Source organism: Raphanus sativus, unplaced genomic scaffold (assembly GCF_000801105.2).
Source record: "Raphanus sativus cultivar WK10039 unplaced genomic scaffold, ASM80110v3 Scaffold1691, whole genome shotgun sequence".
NCBI lineage: Eukaryota > Viridiplantae > Streptophyta > Magnoliopsida > Brassicales > Brassicaceae > Raphanus > Raphanus sativus.
In genome coordinates, this window is record NW_026617000.1 from 1 (window position 1) to 20,090 (window position 20,090).

At 35.7% G+C, this 20,090-nt stretch overlaps 5 protein-coding genes and 1 long non-coding RNA gene across 7 annotated transcripts; 4 read left to right on the top strand and 2 right to left on the bottom strand.

Moving 5' to 3' along the window:
- Positions 1–697: 697 nt before the first annotated feature.
- LOC130504588 (4-substituted benzoates-glutamate ligase GH3.12-like) lies at positions 698–3,070 on the top strand. Its single transcript, XM_056999214.1, has 4 exons — positions 698–1,043; positions 1,142–1,243; positions 1,377–2,152; positions 2,262–3,070. Exons 1-4 carry the CDS (start codon positions 712–714, stop codon positions 2,822–2,824), a joined length of 1,773 nt encoding a protein of 590 aa, XP_056855194.1. The 5' UTR covers positions 698–711; the 3' UTR covers positions 2,825–3,070.
- Positions 3,071–3,228: 158 nt separating this feature from the next.
- Positions 3,229–4,117, top strand: LOC130504589 (uncharacterized). The gene is made up of 3 exons (XM_056999215.1): positions 3,229–3,673; positions 3,767–3,835; positions 3,908–4,117. Exons 1-3 carry the CDS (start codon positions 3,302–3,304, stop codon positions 4,055–4,057), a joined length of 591 nt encoding a protein of 196 aa, XP_056855195.1. The 5' UTR covers positions 3,229–3,301; the 3' UTR covers positions 4,058–4,117.
- A 169-nt stretch (positions 4,118–4,286) lies between these two features.
- Positions 4,287–6,378, top strand: LOC130504593 (uncharacterized). The gene is made up of 10 exons (XM_056999219.1): positions 4,287–4,459; positions 4,538–4,669; positions 4,770–4,830; positions 4,916–5,048; positions 5,135–5,258; positions 5,358–5,414; positions 5,487–5,583; positions 5,728–5,938; positions 6,022–6,082; positions 6,169–6,378. The coding sequence occupies exons 1-10, from the start codon at positions 4,343–4,345 to the stop codon at positions 6,232–6,234; spliced, it is 1,059 nt and encodes a 352-aa protein (XP_056855199.1). The 5' UTR covers positions 4,287–4,342; the 3' UTR covers positions 6,235–6,378.
- Positions 6,379–6,442: 64 nt separating this feature from the next.
- On the bottom strand, positions 6,443–9,386 carry LOC130504592 (ethanolamine-phosphate cytidylyltransferase-like). Its single transcript, XM_056999218.1, has 9 exons — positions 8,909–9,386; positions 8,598–8,833; positions 8,298–8,470; positions 7,740–7,811; positions 7,569–7,636; positions 7,206–7,326; positions 7,056–7,121; positions 6,855–6,977; positions 6,443–6,765 (listed from the first exon to the last, which is right to left on the bottom strand). Exons 1-9 carry the CDS (start codon positions 9,235–9,237, stop codon positions 6,694–6,696), a joined length of 1,260 nt encoding a protein of 419 aa, XP_056855198.1. The 5' UTR covers positions 9,238–9,386; the 3' UTR covers positions 6,443–6,693.
- Positions 9,387–13,401: 4,015 nt separating this feature from the next.
- Positions 13,402–14,847, bottom strand: LOC130504591 (uncharacterized). The gene is made up of 2 exons (XR_008941341.1): positions 14,735–14,847; positions 13,402–14,190 (listed from the first exon to the last, which is right to left on the bottom strand). It is a non-coding gene; the product is annotated as an uncharacterized LOC130504591 (long non-coding RNA).
- A 13-nt stretch (positions 14,848–14,860) lies between these two features.
- On the top strand, positions 14,861–19,111 carry LOC130504590 (probable galacturonosyltransferase 7). Of its 2 annotated transcripts, none has more exons than XM_056999216.1 (10): positions 14,861–15,243; positions 15,332–15,360; positions 15,428–15,466; positions 15,565–15,624; positions 16,477–16,543; positions 16,653–16,699; positions 16,786–17,087; positions 17,469–17,820; positions 17,893–18,423; positions 18,505–19,111. In XM_056999216.1, the coding sequence occupies exons 1-10, from the start codon at positions 15,099–15,101 to the stop codon at positions 18,784–18,786; spliced, it is 1,854 nt and encodes a 617-aa protein (XP_056855196.1). In that variant the 5' UTR covers positions 14,861–15,098; the 3' UTR covers positions 18,787–19,111. The 2 variants fall into 2 exon arrangements, with proteins under 2 accessions (XP_056855196.1, XP_056855197.1); XM_056999217.1 differs by having other exon boundaries at positions 14,862–15,243; positions 18,508–19,111.
- Positions 19,112–20,090: the final 979 nt, after the last annotated feature.

Below are 20,090 nucleotides of genomic sequence, written 5' to 3' on the forward strand. Positions count from 1 at the left end.
CATATATGTTTTTATGCACATATTAATATGTTTAATAACAAAATACAAATACAATAAAATAAATATATAATAAAAAGCAAAAAATACATATAATAGTTTAAACAATTGATTACTTACAACATGCAAACTATACACTATTGTATTTGAAATAGCTTTATAAATATTTAATATATAATTAAATTAAAAAATTGAAAATGTATAATACTAATAATCTAGAGTAATATATATATGCATATAAAATTGAAAATAAAATCCGCACGGTTGTGCGGGTCGAAATCTAGTGTAATTGTTAAAACGACATATTTGGTCGAAATCAGTGTGATTGTTAAAACGGCAGATTTGTACGGTGTTCTTTTAGGATGAATGAAAAATGTTAACTACATAATTTCATTAAACTGAGAGATTTTTTTATGCATAACATATAATTTTTTCGTGTACCTAAATGTATTATATGCATTAGTTTAGTTTGCATTGTTAACAGGATCAATATTTTCACACGTATTCATCAATCATTTTTCTTTCTTTTTAGTAATAAAATCAACTCGTTTCTCTCCCTTGAGATGCACATTTTCTAAACAAGTTGAGTTTTATTATCGATTGACACGATTTTCTAAGCATTGACTTCTGTAATTTTTGTATACAAATAAAATCAACTCGTTTCTCACGCATGAGATTATACGTTCTTTTAAGAAAGTTAAGTTAGTTTATTTGATGTATTACTCTATATATAATAAAACCCTGAAATCTAGGTGCATCAAGAGATTAAAACCAAAAATGAATCTAAAATCAGAGCTGAATGATCTAGAGGAATTGACCTCAAATGCGAAGCAAATACAAGACGATATGTTGGAAGAGATACTAAGAGTTAGTGCGAACACAGAGTATCTTCGACCCTTTCTTCATGGGAGCTCTCATAAAGAGCTTTTCAAGAAGAACGTACCGGTGGTGACCTATGAAGATGTTAAGCCTTATATTGAGCGCGTGGCTAATGGAGAACCCTCAGATGTCATTTCGGGCGAACCTATTACTCATTTTTTCAGAAGGTATACGCTGTCAAATTACAAATAGTAGTTTTAGTAAATGATGATCAACTAGCTCTTGAAAAAAAATAGTGACATTTTGTGACCTTATGTGTGTTTAGTTCTGGAACTACGGGAGGAAAACAAAAGATCTTCCCTGTTAACAACAAGTATTATCAGAAGAGGATATTTAGCGAAGATCTACGCTGCTCTATTTTATCCAAGTAACTCTTCACATATTAAATATTTTATCCAAGTAACTCTTCGCGAACCTCTCTATTCTCAAAAAAAAAGAAATGTATTTGTTCCTTCCATCCCAAGGAATCATAATGAGCGATTTCTTTTACCGGTTTATAGGCATATCAATGGCGTCGTGGACGGAAAGGTGATAGCATTTCTTAACACTAGAAAATTGTCCAGAACTCCCTCTGGTCTACCTGTTGGTCCTGTAATTACGAGCTTCCTAGTGAGCGAATATTTCAAGAACTGGTCATCCAAACGTTACACCAGCCCTGACGAAGTCATATCATGTACTGACAGCAAACAGAGTACTTACTGTCATTTTCTTTGTGCTCTTGTCCAGAGAGAGGAGGTTGTGAGTATTTTTGTTCCATTTGCTTGTGCGTTAGTCCAAGCAATCAAATTTCTTGAAACTCACTGGAAAGACTTGTGTAACGATATTCGATCTGGTCATGTTAGCGAGTGGATTACCGACCTTGGTTGCAGAGACTCTGTCTCCGTCATGCTTGGAGTACCAAATCCTGAATTAGCAGATCAGATTGAACGTGAATGCTGTCGTCAGACATCATGGGAAGGTATCATCACACGTCTATGGCCTAACATCAAATTCATTCATAGCGTAGTTACAGGACAGATGAGTCAGTTCATTCCAGTTTTGGAGTTCTACTCCAACAAATTGCCTCTCGTCTCCATGAGCTATTCTGCTTCTGAAACATTGTTAGGGATCAATGTGAATCCCCTATGCAAACCACAAGACGTTTCTTATACATTTTTGCCCAACATGTCCTACTTCGAGTTCCTACCTCTTGATGAAGGAAACAATGCTGAAGTAGTTGATCTCGTGGACGTCAAGTTAGGTCACTTTTATGACCCCTTGGTCACAAATCATTTCGGTGAGTTGTATACATTTAACATTAATATCATCTCTCACCTATATTATCAACACTAATCATTTTTTTTAAATATATTACACTAATCATTTTCAGTTATTATTGTTTCTAGGGTTATACAGATATAGAATGGGAGATATTCTACAGGTGACTGGATTTTACAATAAAACACCTCAGTTTAGATTTGTACGCAGAAAGGATACGGTTATAAGCGTCCATGTGGAGAAAACAACAGAAGAAGATATAGCAAATGCGATGAATCGTGTGACAGCAGTACTTGACTCTGAAGGTTTAATATTGATGGGATTCACATGCAAACCTGATATCTCCACCTTCCCAGGTCATTATGTTTTTTACTTGGAGCTCAAAGCCAAAAACTCTGATAGCATTGTTAAGCTTGATAACAGTGTAATGGTCAAGTGTTGCTGTGTAATGGAGAAATCATTTAATGCTCTCTATAGAAAATTTAGGAGAGAGTATGAGAGCATCGGAGCGCTAGAGATAAGGGTGACGAAGCAAGGAAGGTTTGATTCTCTCATGGAATATTTCATCTCCCAGGGTGCTTCTGCGTCTCAGTACAAGACACCACTATGCATAAAATCCCCTCAAGGTTTAGCAATTCTTGAAGACAGAGTTATTGCTCAGTTTTTCAGTGACAAATCCCCTCCTCTCTGATCAGATATGAATAGCCAAGGGACAAAGCAATTCATGAGTGAGTTTGGTTTATGTTTCTTGGAGAACTTTTTGGTTTTGTGTGCAAGTGTGTGTGGTCTGTGTGTTATGTTAATTTTAAATCTGTCTAGTTGTTAAATAAACGAAGCAATTTTTTATTTGGAATGAATGTTAAATTGTATTCATAAAAAAAAAAAATGTTTGTGTTACATGAAGTGCAGCGTTGTTTAAAAAATAATTTGGAAACTATAGACTGCAACTAACTATCTAGTACTAAACCAGAACCAAAGAGCCCAACAACATCTCAATGTATATTCATCTCAACCAAACGCCTCTTTTAGTATATATATAGTTGCACGAAATGGTTTGAACTTGTATCATCACAACGAACTCCCCCACCACTTAATTTCGTTCCCTGAGAGAACTTAGCGAGAGAGCACAGAAAGAAGAGAAGTCAAGAAGAAGGTTGAAGAAAGAAGGATGATGATGATGACAATGGAAAACGAGTTTCAAGACCGTAACAACCTGAACATCAACGACATTGATCTCTCTCTCCTCCGCCTTTCCTCCCCACCTTACGACCACTCTCGCTCCTCCTTCTCCGCCGCCGCTTCTCCTCCTGATATCAGCCCCTTGAAACGCTCGTCCCCTGTTTCAGACGAATCCGATCAGCACAAACGCAGGAGACTCTCCCTCCAACTCCAAGACCCGATCTTTATCACGTCTCCTCTTCGCTCCACTTACCAGGAAACCCATTCTTCCTCAGTCAACGACCCGACCCACGTACGCTCTGTTCCGGAGAAGCAAGAAACGTCGCCGTTGTATGATTCCGAGAGTCTTGAAGAAACAGAGGTTGGTTGTGTTATATAATCAAGAAACTTGGACTCTCTTCTGGTTTTCAACTAGTAATAAAGAGTCTTCGTTTGGTTGTTTACTGATAAAAAGAAACTGAGGATGAAGAGGGTTAACAATCACGTGGAGGAGATCACTCACGAAGAAGAGACTAACTATGAGGTTTTGCTTTGTTTGTATCTTATGCTTATCATTTTAGTGACTTCAAATGATTAATGGGGAATTTCATGTCAGACGCAGCAGCACGAGGAAGAGGAAGATTGTGGAGAAGGGATGAGGATAGAGAGATGTGGAGATGGGTTTGTGATAAGATTGAAGTGTAGATGCAAGCTAGCTTACAGGGTTCTCTTCTCTGATCATCACCTCTACTTCAAGTCTCTCTAAGCCTTCATCATTTTAGTTTCTAGTATCTCCCAATCTCTCTCTCATTTTGTTGTAACGCTTTTTTTTTTTTTCTTATTTGTTCGGTTGGACTATGAAAACATTTGTTAAAGGAGGTTACAACTTTTTTTTTTATGTGATGTGATTTGGGTCAACGTCAACGTCAACGTCAACGTCAACGTCAACGTCAAAATCTTATTTACTACTTATGTGGCATCTCTGAATTAACAAAAAGAGATAGTACTAGTAGGCCTGCCTTGATTCGATACCCTTGTTTGAGAATCTCTGATGCGCGTAATAAGCTTCTGCACGCGTTTTCACGCGCCGACAAATCGTCTTTCTTTATTCCGCCGTAGTCACCACAAGCTGATCCCACCTTCATCATCTTCCTGCTTCCGCAACAACGTCAGTCTCTTCTCTCCTCTCTCTCTCTCTTCCCTTCTCTCTCTTAAAAACGTTTCCTTTTCCTCTTTGTTCTCCCAGAATTGCTCTGTTATGTCCGGACATAATAAAATGGAACAGTTTGATCTCTCTTCCAACACTGTGATTGATCATCCTCCAGCTCTCACTGATAAAATAACCCTAACCCGTGACGCGGGTCCTTCCAAATTTCAGGTCTTTCCCTCTCTCTCTCTCTCTCTCTATAGGTCAAAGTTTTCTTCTTTCACAAAGCTTTTAAGTATGTTTTTATTTTTGGTGTCTGCGACTTGTGCAGGTGATTGCAGACTTTGATGGGACTTTAACGAGATACAGAGTCAATGGAATTCGAGGCCAGAGTATGTTTCATCTCACATTTAATCTTTATCTCTCTACTCATCATCAGTCAAAAAGCTGAAACCAAACTACTCTGTTTTTGTAAAGGCAGTCATGGCATCTTGCAGCAAGGAAACGCTGATTACGATGCTAAGAGGGAAGCATTGTATGAACACTATCATCCTCTTGAGTTCTCTCCTCTCATTCCCCTCCATGACAAAACCAAACTCATGGAACAATGGTATGGTACTCTCTCTTTCTTACCAATCACATAACATTTTCCTTTTGTCTTTTCATCAATTGTTGTTTTTTTTTTCCCTCTACCAGGTGGAGTAAAACTCATGATCTTCTCATTGAGGGAGGTTTAACATGTGATGCAATCAAGGAATCTGTTGCTAGTTCCTCCATAGCTTTTAGAGATGGTGTGGTTGAACTGTTTGAGTTTTTGGAGGTAAAAAAAGAATCAAAAAAACTCATGGTTGCTGTTATTATATTAATTAGCTTTTTTGTGTATATTAACCAGTCTAACTCTGTTCGCCATTTGATCCAGGAAAAGGATATCCCAGTTTTGATTTTTTCAGCAGGACTTGCTGATGTTATTGAAGAGGTGACTCTCTCAAGACTATTACCAAATGAGACTTATCTACTCCTATAATAATGAATATGCTTTTTACTACAGGTTTTGAGGCAGAAACTTCATAGAACATTCAAGAATGTAAAGATTGTGTCAAACAGGATGGTGTTTGATAATGATGGTCGTCTCGTCTCTTTTAAAGGTATACATTTTGGTGTATGTTAGCTAGACACATGTTCTACTTTGTTGTCAATCGAATAATTATAAGGAAACGACTAAGCATTTGATTATAATATAAGTTGTCGCAAACCATGAAGTGCAGTTTCTTTACCTCTTAACATTACAGGAAAGCTGATTCACGTGCTAAACAAGAACGAACACGCTTTAGACATGGCTGCTCCACTTCACGACAACCTCGGTATTGACATTGGTGTGGAAGATGAAGAGAATGCGTACGTGAAACAAAGAACAAACGTTTTGCTTCTAGGAGATCATTTGGGGGATCTGAGGATGTCTGATGGTTTGAATTACGAGTCTCGAGTATCTATTGGATTCCTGTGAGTTTCTCTTTTTTGTTTCGTTTCTACCTTTTCTGGCTCTGTTTTTTTTTTTGGTCTCCTCTCACTATTTTATTTTCCAGGAATGATAACGTTGAGAAGAGTCTTGAAAGCTACCGTGAGGCCTTTGATATTGTTTATCTTGTAAGTCGCATCCGCATTCTATGTTTGAACATAACCTGATAATTTGCTAATAGAGATTTTGGTTGTTTCTTTGTGGGTCTAACCAGAATGATGCACCTATGTGGGGAGCGTTGGAGCTTGTTTCTCAGTTATTTCCAACAGAAGCGAGTTGACCCCAATGAGTGCAAGACTCTTTCTTCAGTTGACTTGATCGAAACAATATTTTTACTAGAAGTTCTGTGTGGTTTGCTTCATACTTTTAAAGGATAAAAGGATCATTTATTGGGAGAGCTATAGCCAGATCTTAACAAGCGAAAGTGCTCTCAAACTCACTCTCAAACTCACTGATACAGAGTCAACAATTATATGCCTGTCAGCTAATAAATTCAAATTTTTATCATTGTTATTTGATTAAACGAAAGTCAAAAAGTATAATGTAACATCCCCAAAAGTAAAGAAAATTAAAAGAAGCAATTTGGTAGTGTAAACCAATTGATGCCCTCTTTTATGTAAAACATAGACTAGAGAACAAAATGTAATATGTAAGGTACTATAGCCTCTACAAAGATATAAAAGATTCACATCCTGAAGATGGTTTTGTCCTCTAAAACATATTATAGCATCTGAATCTATCAGTCGCCGGTCACAAAAGACTTCTGCTCGTAGTACTTCTTCTCACTAGCTTCCTTTTTCAAATTACGTTTCTGTATTCACACAGGAAAGACATTGACTGAGACGTTGGTCAGAGTGAAGCAACAAGAAGATAGATTAGAAAGAAAGGAAGGAAACTTGCCTGATAAGCTTCATGGTTTGCTACAATCCTCTTGATTATGGTGGAAGTTGAGATATCAAGAGGGCTTTCTAGTACTTCGAATATGCCCATGCTTTTTGGTACTGCATACGGATTATCTTCCTCCTGTCAAACCATTCAACAAGAATCTTGAGAAAATCCAGCTCTTTGTATTCTACCTTATATATATAAATCTTGTTTTACCTTTTGAAAATCATCGCTCTCTGCTACTGTCCCATGAACCACTTTCCAAATGTTAAATGTCGTGATCTGCAATATCCAAATCACTGTCAAAAATTAGCTTTTCATGAAAGCCATTTATCTTATTGTTAAGTCAAGAGCAGAGAAACTCACCGTATCTTTTGACACTTCCCATGGGGCACCAATTATCACCTCGTCTACATAGCGGCATGCCAAAACACTTAAGCTTCTTTCATGGAGATTCATGATTGGGTGTTGCGCTCCTCTTTTACCACTGCACATCAACGTATAACAAGCACCAATTTGGTCCAATGAATTTAAGCAGAGACGCAATTATGCAAATCTAATCCAGGAGGAGGACAGTAAGTATCTACTTATGCCTAAAACTAACATCACCAATTTTTTTTTTGTCAACACTCAGACACCAACTATATTGATAAGCCACCATAACAACTGCCAGGACAGGAAAAGACAATCACTATAAAGATAACTGCCAAAAATGAGCAATTTTCTAACCTGACAGTCTGGTCATTATGGATTCCAACAAGAAGAAAGTCCCCAAGCTCTCGAGCACGCCTGAGAATCTGTAAGAATTAAATAATCAAGACAAAGAATCAACAACATTGGCAGAATAAAACTGGAGGGTCGCTCAGTAATGTTTGTCGGCACCAAGTTAACTTAATGTACCTCAACATGGCCAGCATGGAAAAGATCAAAAGCACCATCTATGTAAATTATGCGTGCATCAGGTCCTGGCCCCTGTGACAATAAGCATGTAGTTTCGATCAACCCCAGATACAAAATGAGAAGAGTAAAGGTGAATCAATCAAGGAATATAATCTTAAGTTAAATCTAGCGGGCATAAACTGACATAGGCGATATAAAGAAAGGGTTGAATATAGATAAGCAGATAAAAAGTATCCAATTGATTGGTGAAATGGTCATAGAAAGGGTTGAACTAATTATGTTTCAGAAGGTAAGAACCAAGAGTAAACCACCAGACAGTGTTCACACAGTGATAATGAAAGCTGCTACACGTTATCTTTAACAATTAAAACAACTGAGAAAAAGAGGCAAGAACCACTTGCATAGTTATTAGAAATCATGAGTTATGCACCTGTTCAACCTATTATATCACTAAGCAACATATAGATCTACAACTCCAAAGATCTAAATTATCTGCCTGAGTAAGCTAAACACGTAGAAACACAACAAAAAAAGAAGATGTCTTTAAGAATTGCACACCTTGCCATTGGAGAACTGAACGATCCTGCGGGAAGTAGGAAGAAAGTGTGAGACGCGAGTACCAGCAGAAGAAGCTCCGTCCTCAAACCTCGGGCTATTATGCCCATGGCTAAACTGCCTTTGCAGAGACGAATGACTCTGACTGTTCGATCTTACACAGAGAAGCATACGACCTGCAGATACTCGAAACAAAGTTATAATCTTGAAGTGATTAGTCAAACCTATCATGAACACTTAATAACATAAACATAAAAAATGAAACCTTTCATCTAAGCAACAATTGAATGTAAGTTTTTTTACCAACGATATCAGTGCTGGAAACACCTTCAGTACGCTTGATCTGCTTATACCTCCCAGCCTTCTTAGCCAATGCATAAGCATCAGTCCCATCAGGAAGAACGCAAGGATCATCCCCATGGATGATGTAATCAATCCGATACTCATCAAACAACCTCTTCATAAACTCCTCAGTGATCGCGTAAGGAGCATCCGGTATAACCTCATCCACCCACTTAACCGCCTTCACCATTATCATTCTAAACATAACACATCAACCAAAAATCAGAACAAACACATTAAAATCGAAATTGGAATACACGAAGAGATATAACCTCTCGTGAAGAGGCGTAACGGGAGGTCCTTTGTTAGCGATGATCTCCTCGTCGCTGACGACGCCGACGACCAATTGGTCGCCGAGAGCGCGCGCTTGGCGGAGCGCGTTGCAGTGGCCGTAGTGCATCATGTCGAAGCAGCCGTCCATGTAGACGCGGACTGGTTTCCGTCTTCTGAAGCATTTCCACGGAGAGACGAGGCCTGGACCTAGCCCTAGGCCTAGGGGAAGCTCGCCTTTGAGGAAGAGGTGGAGGAAGGAAGCTCCGACGGCGAACGTCGCTCCTCCGATCAAGCAACTGCCGACGATTTTTTCCTTCTCCCAAACCATGTTGTTCTACAGTCTCTCAGATCTTTGAGCGTTTGTGTTTCCTTCGCATTGGGAGACGTCTCTCAGATCTCTCTCTCTCTCCCTCGGAGATTGTTTGAAAGAGGAGATTCGGCGGATTCGGAATCGTTTTTTTTTATTCTTTCTTTTTTTTTGTTTCCAGAGCTGGGCCAAACCACCTTAACCGAATTGAATTTGAATGGTTTGGTTTGTTAAGCTGATTTTTAAGTTGTAACTAGATTTTGACCCGTCCTTCAAACGACGGATATATTTTTTGTTTTACATTTTTTTTAGAAACTTAATTTTCATATTTGTGTTTTAATCATATTTATGTTTTTCTTTATAATCATATTTGTGTATAATATTTTTCGTAAATGATTAGTAAGAAGTTTTAGTCATTGTATTAAAATAATCGGACTGAATCTATATCAATAGGTTATATTCCTAATTTAATAGAATAAATATAACATCCACAAAAATCATTAAATTCCAAAAACTCGGTTATCGGTTAAACCATTGCTTGAACCAAAAGATAATTTCTTAAAAAATTTAATTATCTTTTCTATAATATGTTGATAAACAAGATTGTTTTTCAGTTTGGTTATCAAAAAATTATTAATAATTTTTTACTTTTGTTTACTTTAGATTTGAAGTTTAATTTATTATTCACATCACACAAATAAATATTTATGAATTTCTAAGTCTTGATATTTTATGTTAAATGTCACAAATCTTAACTTGTTACAAAAAATATTTAAATAATCTAAACTATTTTGATATTTTATATGTCAAATAAAATAAAAATATAGAAACTAAAGTTACGTATTTTCTAAATATTTTTAAACATAAATATATACATATCAAAACTATTAATTTATATTTTAACTAGGTGTTTTGCCCGCACATACGGGCATAAATTTCTTATAAATACTTATTAGTTTATATCTTATTAATCTAAAACCAGCATAATAAATTATTATTTATGTTTTAAATAGTTAAATCAAACATCAAAATGTTTATATATGTCAAATAATTTTAATCAAAATATATACTTATTATTCTGTTAAGTTTTTTTTAAAACAATCATATCTTAGAGATAGTTTAGAAAATATATTTATATTTTTTGGTTGACTAATATTTAATAATAAATTGTTTTGTATCTTAATTTTTTTAACTTTTATAAAAAAATACTGTTTTCAGATAGGCACAAAAAAGAATATATATAGAAGAATTATTTTTTTTTGATAATTCTAAAATATTATTTTGTAATCAATTATTTAATATAGCATATAACATATAAACTTTATATCATTAAAATAAATTAATGAATAGTTAGAAACTAATAATAAATTAATAACCTATCTAAAAGTCTAAAACCTAATAAAAATATGACAAATAAGAAAATCTAATATAACATATAAATTTAATATTAATAAAATAAAATTTGTTTTTATTTATATATAATATTCATCAAGACTATTAATTTAAATTAATGATTTATTGACTCAGCTCAAAACAAATAATAAATCAATGATAATTTAGCTTAAACTTAATAAAAATATGACAAATAAGCAAAATTAGCTAAAATCATGGAAAACATGACAAATAAGCAAAATCACTTCATAAATAATAGTATAGTTTAGAACGAACATCTGTTAAACAAAGAACATCATAAATATATTAATTAAAAATTTAGCTAAATCAAATACATCAATGTTATGTATATACATATATGTACATATGTGTTTTGTTTTGTCAACATACGTATATTAATACATTTAGTATGTTGTAAAAAAAATATTTTAGTTTATTTTAGTTCATTTGACGTAACAAACGATACATATATTGAAGAGGCAAAGTGATTCTTAGGGGTGGGCGTTCGGGTACCCATTCGGGTTCGGTTCGGGTTTTTCGGATTTCGGTTCTATTTTGTAACACCTTCGAGGTCCCATTCTAGTAAATCTATAAGTACGGTTCGGGTTCGGATATAACACATCGGTTTCGGTTCGGTTCGGATAATATCCGAACTAACGATATACCATTCGGATTCGGGTTATATCGAATCGGTTCGGATATATTTTAAATAAAATCTAAAATTTAATAACAAAACATAAAAAAATATATACTTATTTATATATAATAGAGTATTTAAGACATTAATTTAAATGATAGATACTTATTGTTAGATATCATGTTGAAATAAATATGAAATTAAATATTTGAAGTACATATTTATGTTTTAAATATTTATAATGTATACTAATTTGGATATTGGGATCGGTTTTTTCGGATATTTTTGGGTTTTCGGGTTTTTCGGGTTATCCATTCGGGTTCGGTTAATAACACTTCGGGTTCGGGTATGTTTTGTAACACCCTACAAGATCCATTCGGATATTTTTAACATTTCGGATTCGGTTCGGTTCGGGTTTTTCGGTTCGGGTTCGGTTCGGATTTCGGATTTCGGGTTTTATGCCCAGCCCTAGTGATTCTCATGGAGGAAGTTACATAATAATGACTTAACGGCCACTTTATTATTCTCCATGGCAACCTACACGTACCTTAAAAATATGATTTTTGGTAGTTATCAAATGTGGATATTTTACATGCAGTTAGAGTTTTTTTCATGAAGTTATATTTTAGATGTAGATATTTTAATTTGGATACAACATATATTAATGGAGCATACTTCAACTTTAACAGTGTTGATGAACGAACAACAACAGAAACGGAGTATCATCCTTATTACTTTATCAGAATAGGCTATACAAAATAATAATTCTTCATACCTAAGCGATCATTGTTTTGGTTATCTACCAAAACGTAAAAAAATTAAAATATGTAATTAGTAGATGTGTAATTAGTAGATACATTGGCCCAAATAATGATTGTTAATCATTACATATGCAATGGGTAGTAATGGACTTTGAGGAAATATGAAAGTTAAGTCCATCACGAAATTAAATGGCATGCATAAAAATCCAGTGGCATAAGTGGTAAATATTAAGAAAAGTTAATGGTTAATTCTAATTTGTACTTCAGTTTTAATAGATTAGAGTTTTAGAGCATTATTATCGCATATACCCACCAAGGGTTTCTTTAACTTCTTTTTTTACTTTTTATCTTGAAAAAAAAAGAAAAAAATTAAAACACCCCACGTGTCCGCGAACTGGGCAAAACACCACCAATATACGTTTCTTCATTGGCGACATTTTTTTTTTGTCTTCTTCTTTTTGGTGGACCCCAGACCAACTTTTCTCCTGCATACTCTCTCAAGATACTGGGATAATCATGCTCTTAATAGATTAGATGTCCCTTTTTATCATTAAGTTTGTTTTTATGAAAATTGAACATATAAATTTTTAAGATTATTAAAAAAAAAATCTTTCGTGTTCATCTTTTTTTCTTCTAGAATTGCTTTTTTCAGACTTTTGCTTTAAAGTTATTCCACTTTTTATTATGCTTTTCTTTTTAGGTTTTTTTGTTTAACTTTTCAGATCAGAATAAAAATGAAATAATTTTTGGACAAATTATAATCTGAATTTATAAATTTTATTTTCAAATTTTAATTTAATAAAATAAACTGCTATTATTAATCCTAATAAATTATTAAAGATTATATTTTAATAATTTAGTCAAAAAGATTAGATTATAATAATATAGCAAACAATAAATATACATAAATTTTTGTTCTAAAGATTATCTATTATTTCATTTTTGACGTTTTGTATTTTTATAGATTTTGTATTCTACCTAATTTGTATCGGTTTCAAATTCAAACAACTGCTTATAAATTCGTAAACCGAGTTGGAGGGAGATGATGTGTTACTGTTATCAAATATTCCACACCCACACTTTATGAACACGTGAAGAGGACTGCAGCAAGCATTTCTTTCGTGATCTTTATGTCACACCTCTTGCTTCACTCATCCTTCATCCTTGATGTAAGATGCAAACTCCCAATGATCCAATCAACCAGTAACGTTGTCTCTCACATGCATTCTATGTTTCCCCATCTTGTAAAAACCAATGAAACAAAACCGCTGGAATGTATCAAGTAACCAGACACTACAACAAAGCACTTAAACTCTCCTCGGTGCGGTTTTGTTAACCTTTGATGTTCATGAATGTATGATGAACAATGATAAAATAGATTTATATCAGAAACAATAGCATCAACATGATCATTCAAATTAAAAGGAATTGTGAATTTTTCATCATACATGGAATCTCCTATCTCTTGTTTAAACAAAAAATGTTAGTTATAAGACGGAGATATGGATATCTGCTTGGCAGCCTCCAAAGTATTGCATAGTAGCTTTGTCAATCGTCATGGGTCCGACTCCTCGTGATCCCTGAGGCAACACCTAACGCTTCCTCGTAACATACATATCAAACAAGACGGTAACCATGCTTACAGTTACTATCCTGCCATATCATTTTTATTTGCAAAATGATATATCACTTACATGCTTCAATTGTCAAACCAGAAACAACAAAAACAAACTCAAGTTTGTTCTCTGTATGAGTTTTTATCCACTAGGAAAGTTAAGACTTTTGATCAGTTTAGAAGCATTACATTTAGCTCAACATGACATGTTCCTACATCATTGACAACTGCTCCAGGCTTCAGCCAACTTCCACCAACTAGATTAGGTACACCCACAATATCAGCTTCTCTGACAATGTGCTCTGGATCCTTTGAAAAAGAATGCACCGTGCTTACTGTAGCGTCATAACCTCTTCCCATGAAATGTCAGCAAAGACATAACTGCGAAGTTAAATTAAAACCGAAATGCTCAAGCATAAGAACCCTGTCGCAGTAACTACAACAATACCTGCAGTAATAAAGAAATCACCACAGCATTTATTCCTGCTAGTTGAACACCTGCTCTCACCCCATCAACTTCTTTCTCTAACATGCATCACCGTATTCAAGATCTTTGCTTCATCTAGATGCTGTATACGACTCATATAGAAAATAAATATAGAAAACAGTTAAATTACTAGAAAGCTCTCCTGAAAAGAATATCAACATATACAATAATTCAGATTCTCTGAATGGCATAACATATGAATTATATGCTCCAAGTACCGACAACAAAAGACAACCTCAAAGAGAACATTTGCTATGAAGAGGGTCCATGTTCTATGAGGCTGGTTGAAATATAGGAGCGCGCACAAAAGAATATGAAAACAAAGTAAGCATATAAACTTGACCTCCTAACATTAAACACAGAAAAAATAATGACCAATGTCAAAACACAGAATAACCATTAATTAGACAGGTAATTAGCTTAACGAAATTGCATTTGACAGTAATAAGAATAAAAGCTTCAATGTTTGATAACTTGATCGTCTAAATTAAGTCATTCCCTTCACTACATCTACACAAGGAGGAGAGATCCGATTACAATTTTACAAGTTCATAAGCGTCAATGGCATTGGCGGTGGGTGAAGAACTATCAGGGGGAGACTATAAATAAATAAATAAATAACTTACCGTGTGAAGAAAGACACGTGTAGTGATCTGGAGACAGATCTGGCAAGTGGGCTGGAGAATCAAACGGCTGAGACAGTTCCACACGTGCGAAAACGAGTGTGTAATCTTCCCCCTCATCAAGTAGCAAAAAGGGAAAGGGACGATGCGATCGGGGGTAATTGCCGGAATTAGAGCAAGAAGAAAACTACAGTGAGTGAGTGAGTGTGTGTGAAGCGAGGGGAGAGAGGGAGAGAGAGAGAGAGAGAGAGAGAGACATTGCAGTCGTGTAATCGAGGAGGAGATAGAGAGAGAAACATCGTCGCCGGGCGTTCTTTCGGATCCAATGCGAATAAAGGCATTGTATTCAATCTAAATCGGAAAAAATATGAAAGGCGGAGGAGGAATCGTCGGAGGAGGAGGAAAGCGCCGGTGGAAAGTTCTGGTGATTGGAGTGTTGGTTCTTGTAATCCTATCGATGCTGGTTCCTCTTGCTTTCTTGCTCGGCCTTCACAACACCTTTCACTCTCCTGGTACTTACTTTCTCCCTCACACTCGATCTCTCGATCTCTCTTTCAGATCTATCCTCATAATCGCACTCTTTTATCTTCTCTTCTCCAGGGATTGTCACTGTCCAGCCTTCTTCTCCTGTAAGCATTATTACCTTTTCTTGATTTTGGTTAAGTAATGTTCTGACGCTCTTTCTTTTGGAATCAGTTCGAGAGAAGCCGAATCAACGCTACCAAACATTCCCAGGTATTTTTGTTAACTAACTCTCTTCTCATTGATTCCATTCACATCTACATCTAACGCTGCTTCTTGTTCTTGATCTCCCTTCTTGCCTGCTTTTGCAGACAGATCTGTCTGAAAGAGTCGACCAAGTTCTCCAGAAAATCAATCCAGTGCTTCCCAAGGTTGGTCCTTTCTTTCTCGTTGTTCCACTTGTTTCACTCTAGATCGACTTGTTCCATTTCTGTGTTGTAGGGTAGATTAGTTCTTGTTGTTTTAACAAACAAATATTAGATCTTTTTCTCTACCTGTAGAGTTGTACCTCTTATGATGGTTGGTTGACACACTCAGTTCAGTTCAGATCTGGTCTGTATTTTTTATTTTCCAGTATTGAAGAATGAGTTCAGTCATAGTTCTTCCGCGTTAATGTTTCCAATCTTGTCATTCTTTCAGTGTAGAGTGAAGGCATTGACTTTCGATTTTTGTGTAATAGTATAGATTTGTTCTTTTCTTTAATAAAATCTTAGATTTTTTCCTGTACCTGGAGAATTAAATCTCCACAATGGTTGGAACTCTTCATTGTCTTACCCACTGCTCTCAAGTTGACACACTCGATTCAGTTCAGTTCTAGTCTGTATATGTTTGATTTTCCACCATTTAAGAATGTATTCAGTCATGGTTCTTGGCACTAATGTTTCCCATCTTGGTATTAAAGAATGCTTATATCAAGCAGAAAAAAAAGAAGACTTCCTGCTAGACTTATGGAACCTTATGCAAGATGCCCTGTAGTTAATTAGTGAATCTTAGAACTTTTTTGGCCCAGCAAACAAACTAGAGCTGAAGAGGCTCTAGTTAGTCAGTCACTGGTTGATGTTGCTTAAGGGTACAAAATTAGACGAGTGAGAGTGATTTTCTTTTTATTTTAACTATCTCATGTGACTGGAAAGTTGAAATACATTATGTTGCTTTATGTATCTGTGTCTGTAACCTTTTTCATACTAATAGCTTTTTTTTTGTTTTCTTGTTTCACATACTAGAAAACCGAGATTACCGAAGGTTACAGAGATATGAATAGGACAAGCATCAGTGATTCTAAAAACAGAGGTTTACTACTATACAAGTTCTACTTTCTTGAAATTCCTCTCCCAGTATTTTATTTTATTTTTTTAATTTTGATCCGCAACTTTACGTCTTGTCCTCAATTAATCCGCAGGATTACCAGTGTCCCCAGCTGTTGTTGCCAACCCAAGCCCTGCAAATGTACAAAAAGATTACGTGGTTTCTCTAATAGTCCTTTTTTTCTCCCTCTCACCAATCGTCTTTAAGTTAACCTTATTCTGTGACAGAAAACAAAAACCGAAGTCTCGCACAAAGGTGGTCAGGGAGCAATAGTAAATGCTGATGAAACTCAGAGAACTTGTCAAGTGAAATATGGGAGCTATTGCCTCTGGAGAGAGGAAAATAAGGAACCCATGAAAGATGCTAAGGTGAAGCACATGAAGGACCTCCTATTTGTGGCTAGGGCATACTATCCAAGTATTGCTAAAATGCCTTCTCAAAGCCAGTTGACTCGAGATATGAAACAGAATATCCAAGAGTTTGAACGTGTTCTTATTGTAAGTTCAGCAGATGATGATCTTCCACCACAGTAAGTTCTTTACCAGTTTGGGTTTAAGCATGTTTGTACTGATAGTTAGTCCCGTAGAGTCGGATCTAGTCAAATGAAACTCCCCTAGTTAGTTCTTGTCTGGGCGTCCTGTTTTCTAGTGGGTTACTATCTATGTTATAGAAAATCTTAGTCATAATTTTCTCTCTTCATTTCTTCAATGTGCATCATACCCAAAAATACTCTTATTTTTAAGCCTTGTCTGTGCCAATATCTTAAACCAGCATAAGAATCAATAACTAATGTACTAGATGATAGGAGAGGTTATTGTTGTTCTCTTTGAGATGAAGGTTTATGTATAGAATCCTCTGTTAATTTCCTCCAATCGTACTTATTGTGCATCTCGTTCCATTGATCTTTCAGGGTTGATAAAAAGTTTGAGAAGATGGAAGCTGTAATTTCAAAGGCAAAGTCTTTTCCAGTCGACTGTAACAATGTTGACAAGAAATTGAGACAGATCCTGGATTTGACTGAGGATGAAGCTAGTTTCCACATGAAACAGAGTGTGTTCCTCTACCAGCTTGCAGTACATACAATGCCTAAGAGTCTTCATTGCTTGTCAATGAGACTTACTGTGGAGTATTTCAAGTCAGGTTCAGTTGATACTGAGGATAGTGAGAAATTTTCAGATCCCTCGTTGCTTCACTTTGTTATCATCTCCGACAATATACTTGCATCTTCCGTTGTGATCAACTCAACGGTTTTACACGCAAGGGTATGTGTTTTTATCTTTCATGCAGTCACAGAACCTTCATATCTAACTCATGATTCGTTGTTGATGTTTCAGGAAAGTAGAAACTTTGTTTTCCATGTATTGACAAGCGAGCAGAATTACTTTGCGATGAAACAATGGTTTATCAGGAATCCCTGCAAGCAAGCGGCTATTCAAGTATTGAACATTGAAAAGCTCGAGCTGGACAGTTCTGACAGAACACTGTCTTTGCCTACGGAGTTCCGTGTCTCCTTCCTCAGCGGTGACAATTTGGCGTCACAAGGAAATCGAACACACTACTTATCAATGTTCTCTCAATCTCACTATCTCCTACCAAAGATATTTCACAAGTTGAAAAAAGTTGTGATTTTGGATCATGACGTTGTAGTCCAGCGAGACTTGTCTCCTCTTTGGGAGCTTGATATGGAAGGAAAAGTGAATGGCGCTGTGAAGGAGTGCTCTGTGAGATTGGGTCAGCTAAAGAGTCTCAAGGGAGGAAGTTTTGATGCTAACGCTTGTCTCTGGATGTCTGGATTGAATGTCATTGATCTTGCTAGATGGAGGGAACTGGGAGTTACGGAAGCCTACCACAAATTTTACAAACAGGTCAGTTTTCTCAAAAACCTAAAAAGAGATACGAGGTGATGTTGTATGCTTATGAGCGATAGCTTTCTATTCTATGTGCAGCAGATGAGTGGTGGGGGTGAGTCAAGAGAAGAAGTTGCATTGCAAGCAAGTTTGCTTGCGTTTCAAGACAAAGTTTATGCTCTTGACGACAGATGGGCTGTATCAGGGCTTGGTTATGACTACTACATCAACACCCAAACGATAAAAAACGCAGCCACATTGCACTACAATGGGAACATGAAGCCGTGGCTAGAGCTGGGAATCCCACAGTACAAAGACTTTTGGAGAAATCATCTGAATCGAGAAGATCGATTCTTGAGTGACTGTAACGTGAACCCTTGATGAGAAAGTAAAAAAAAAAAGCTACACGGTGCCAATGCTTAAGAAGCAGGTCACAGACGTAAAGAAATGATTTAGAGTTGGTGTAGCAGAGACATCTCATTTTTGTGGGGGTAAGTAAATAAACCCGAATGCATTGCAGTGAGAAATGCTGAAGGGAAGAGAGCAAGCAGAAGTGGGTTTTGAAATTGATAGCAAATTGATTTTTTTAAGAGACTTGATCAAGATGATTTAAAATCAGCTTTGATTTAAAAAAAGTATGTGAAGAAACTTTGATGTTGTATATGATTTTTGGCAAAGAGGTGTGCCAATTCTTTTCCTCGTGTTATTTTCCCATTGTGTCATGTGTCAGTTTTTACTTTTTGACTTAATAGAAAGTGATGAGGATTTTTATCTATTTCTCAGTGCGCGGCCCAGTTTACACTTTACACAGTTGAGGAAGTGATAAAGATCATTATCTTCGTGAAGCAAAATTAATTATATAGTTTGCCTACTAAGCATTCACTTAATCACATATATAATTTTGAGATAATGTGCAACACTAGTAAAGTTAATGGAGTCCTTGACAAAATAGTGAACGTTGTTCGTTTTCTACTTGGATGACAAAGCTTTGAAATGGATTATATCATTATATGTTTTTGAATAATGATACCATTTGAGTTTAAAAACATTTTTAAGAACGAAGAACTTAAATTACTAGGTAAGTGAAGATGTGGTTTACACTGCTATTGAATCGCAAAAACAGTTTTGAATAATGCATGTCATATTACCCTTTTTGTTGATTTAATTAAACTATGGCATATGTTTTTTGTTCATAAGATGTTGAGATTGAATCAACTTTAATGTACCAGCTAAATATTTTATACTATGTATATGAGAGAGGATGCACGTATTTCCGAATGCATGGGAGAAAAGAAAGAAAGATAGGTTGAGGATGATGATAGATATGCATTTTATGTTCACCTGAATAGTCTTTTTCATCATCAAACTTGTCCACTAAATGGTCATCACCTAATTTATACAAATTAAAAGTCATTCGAACACGTCTATATTGTTTCATTAAATGGCCTTTCACCTAGTTAAATGGCCATTTTATTAATTATAAAGTCACATGACTATCTCAACAATTCATCAAAAAAAAAATCTCTACTGCTATTTGTTTTTCTTTAACTTGGACCATCTACATCATAAGCTCTACTGAAAAATGAATTTCGGCAAAACCAGCTTATATCCGATTTTGGTTGGCCTTTTGCCTCTAGGCACAAGTCCAACGTGGGTTAGGATGCAGCGTTTGCTTAAAGATTGTA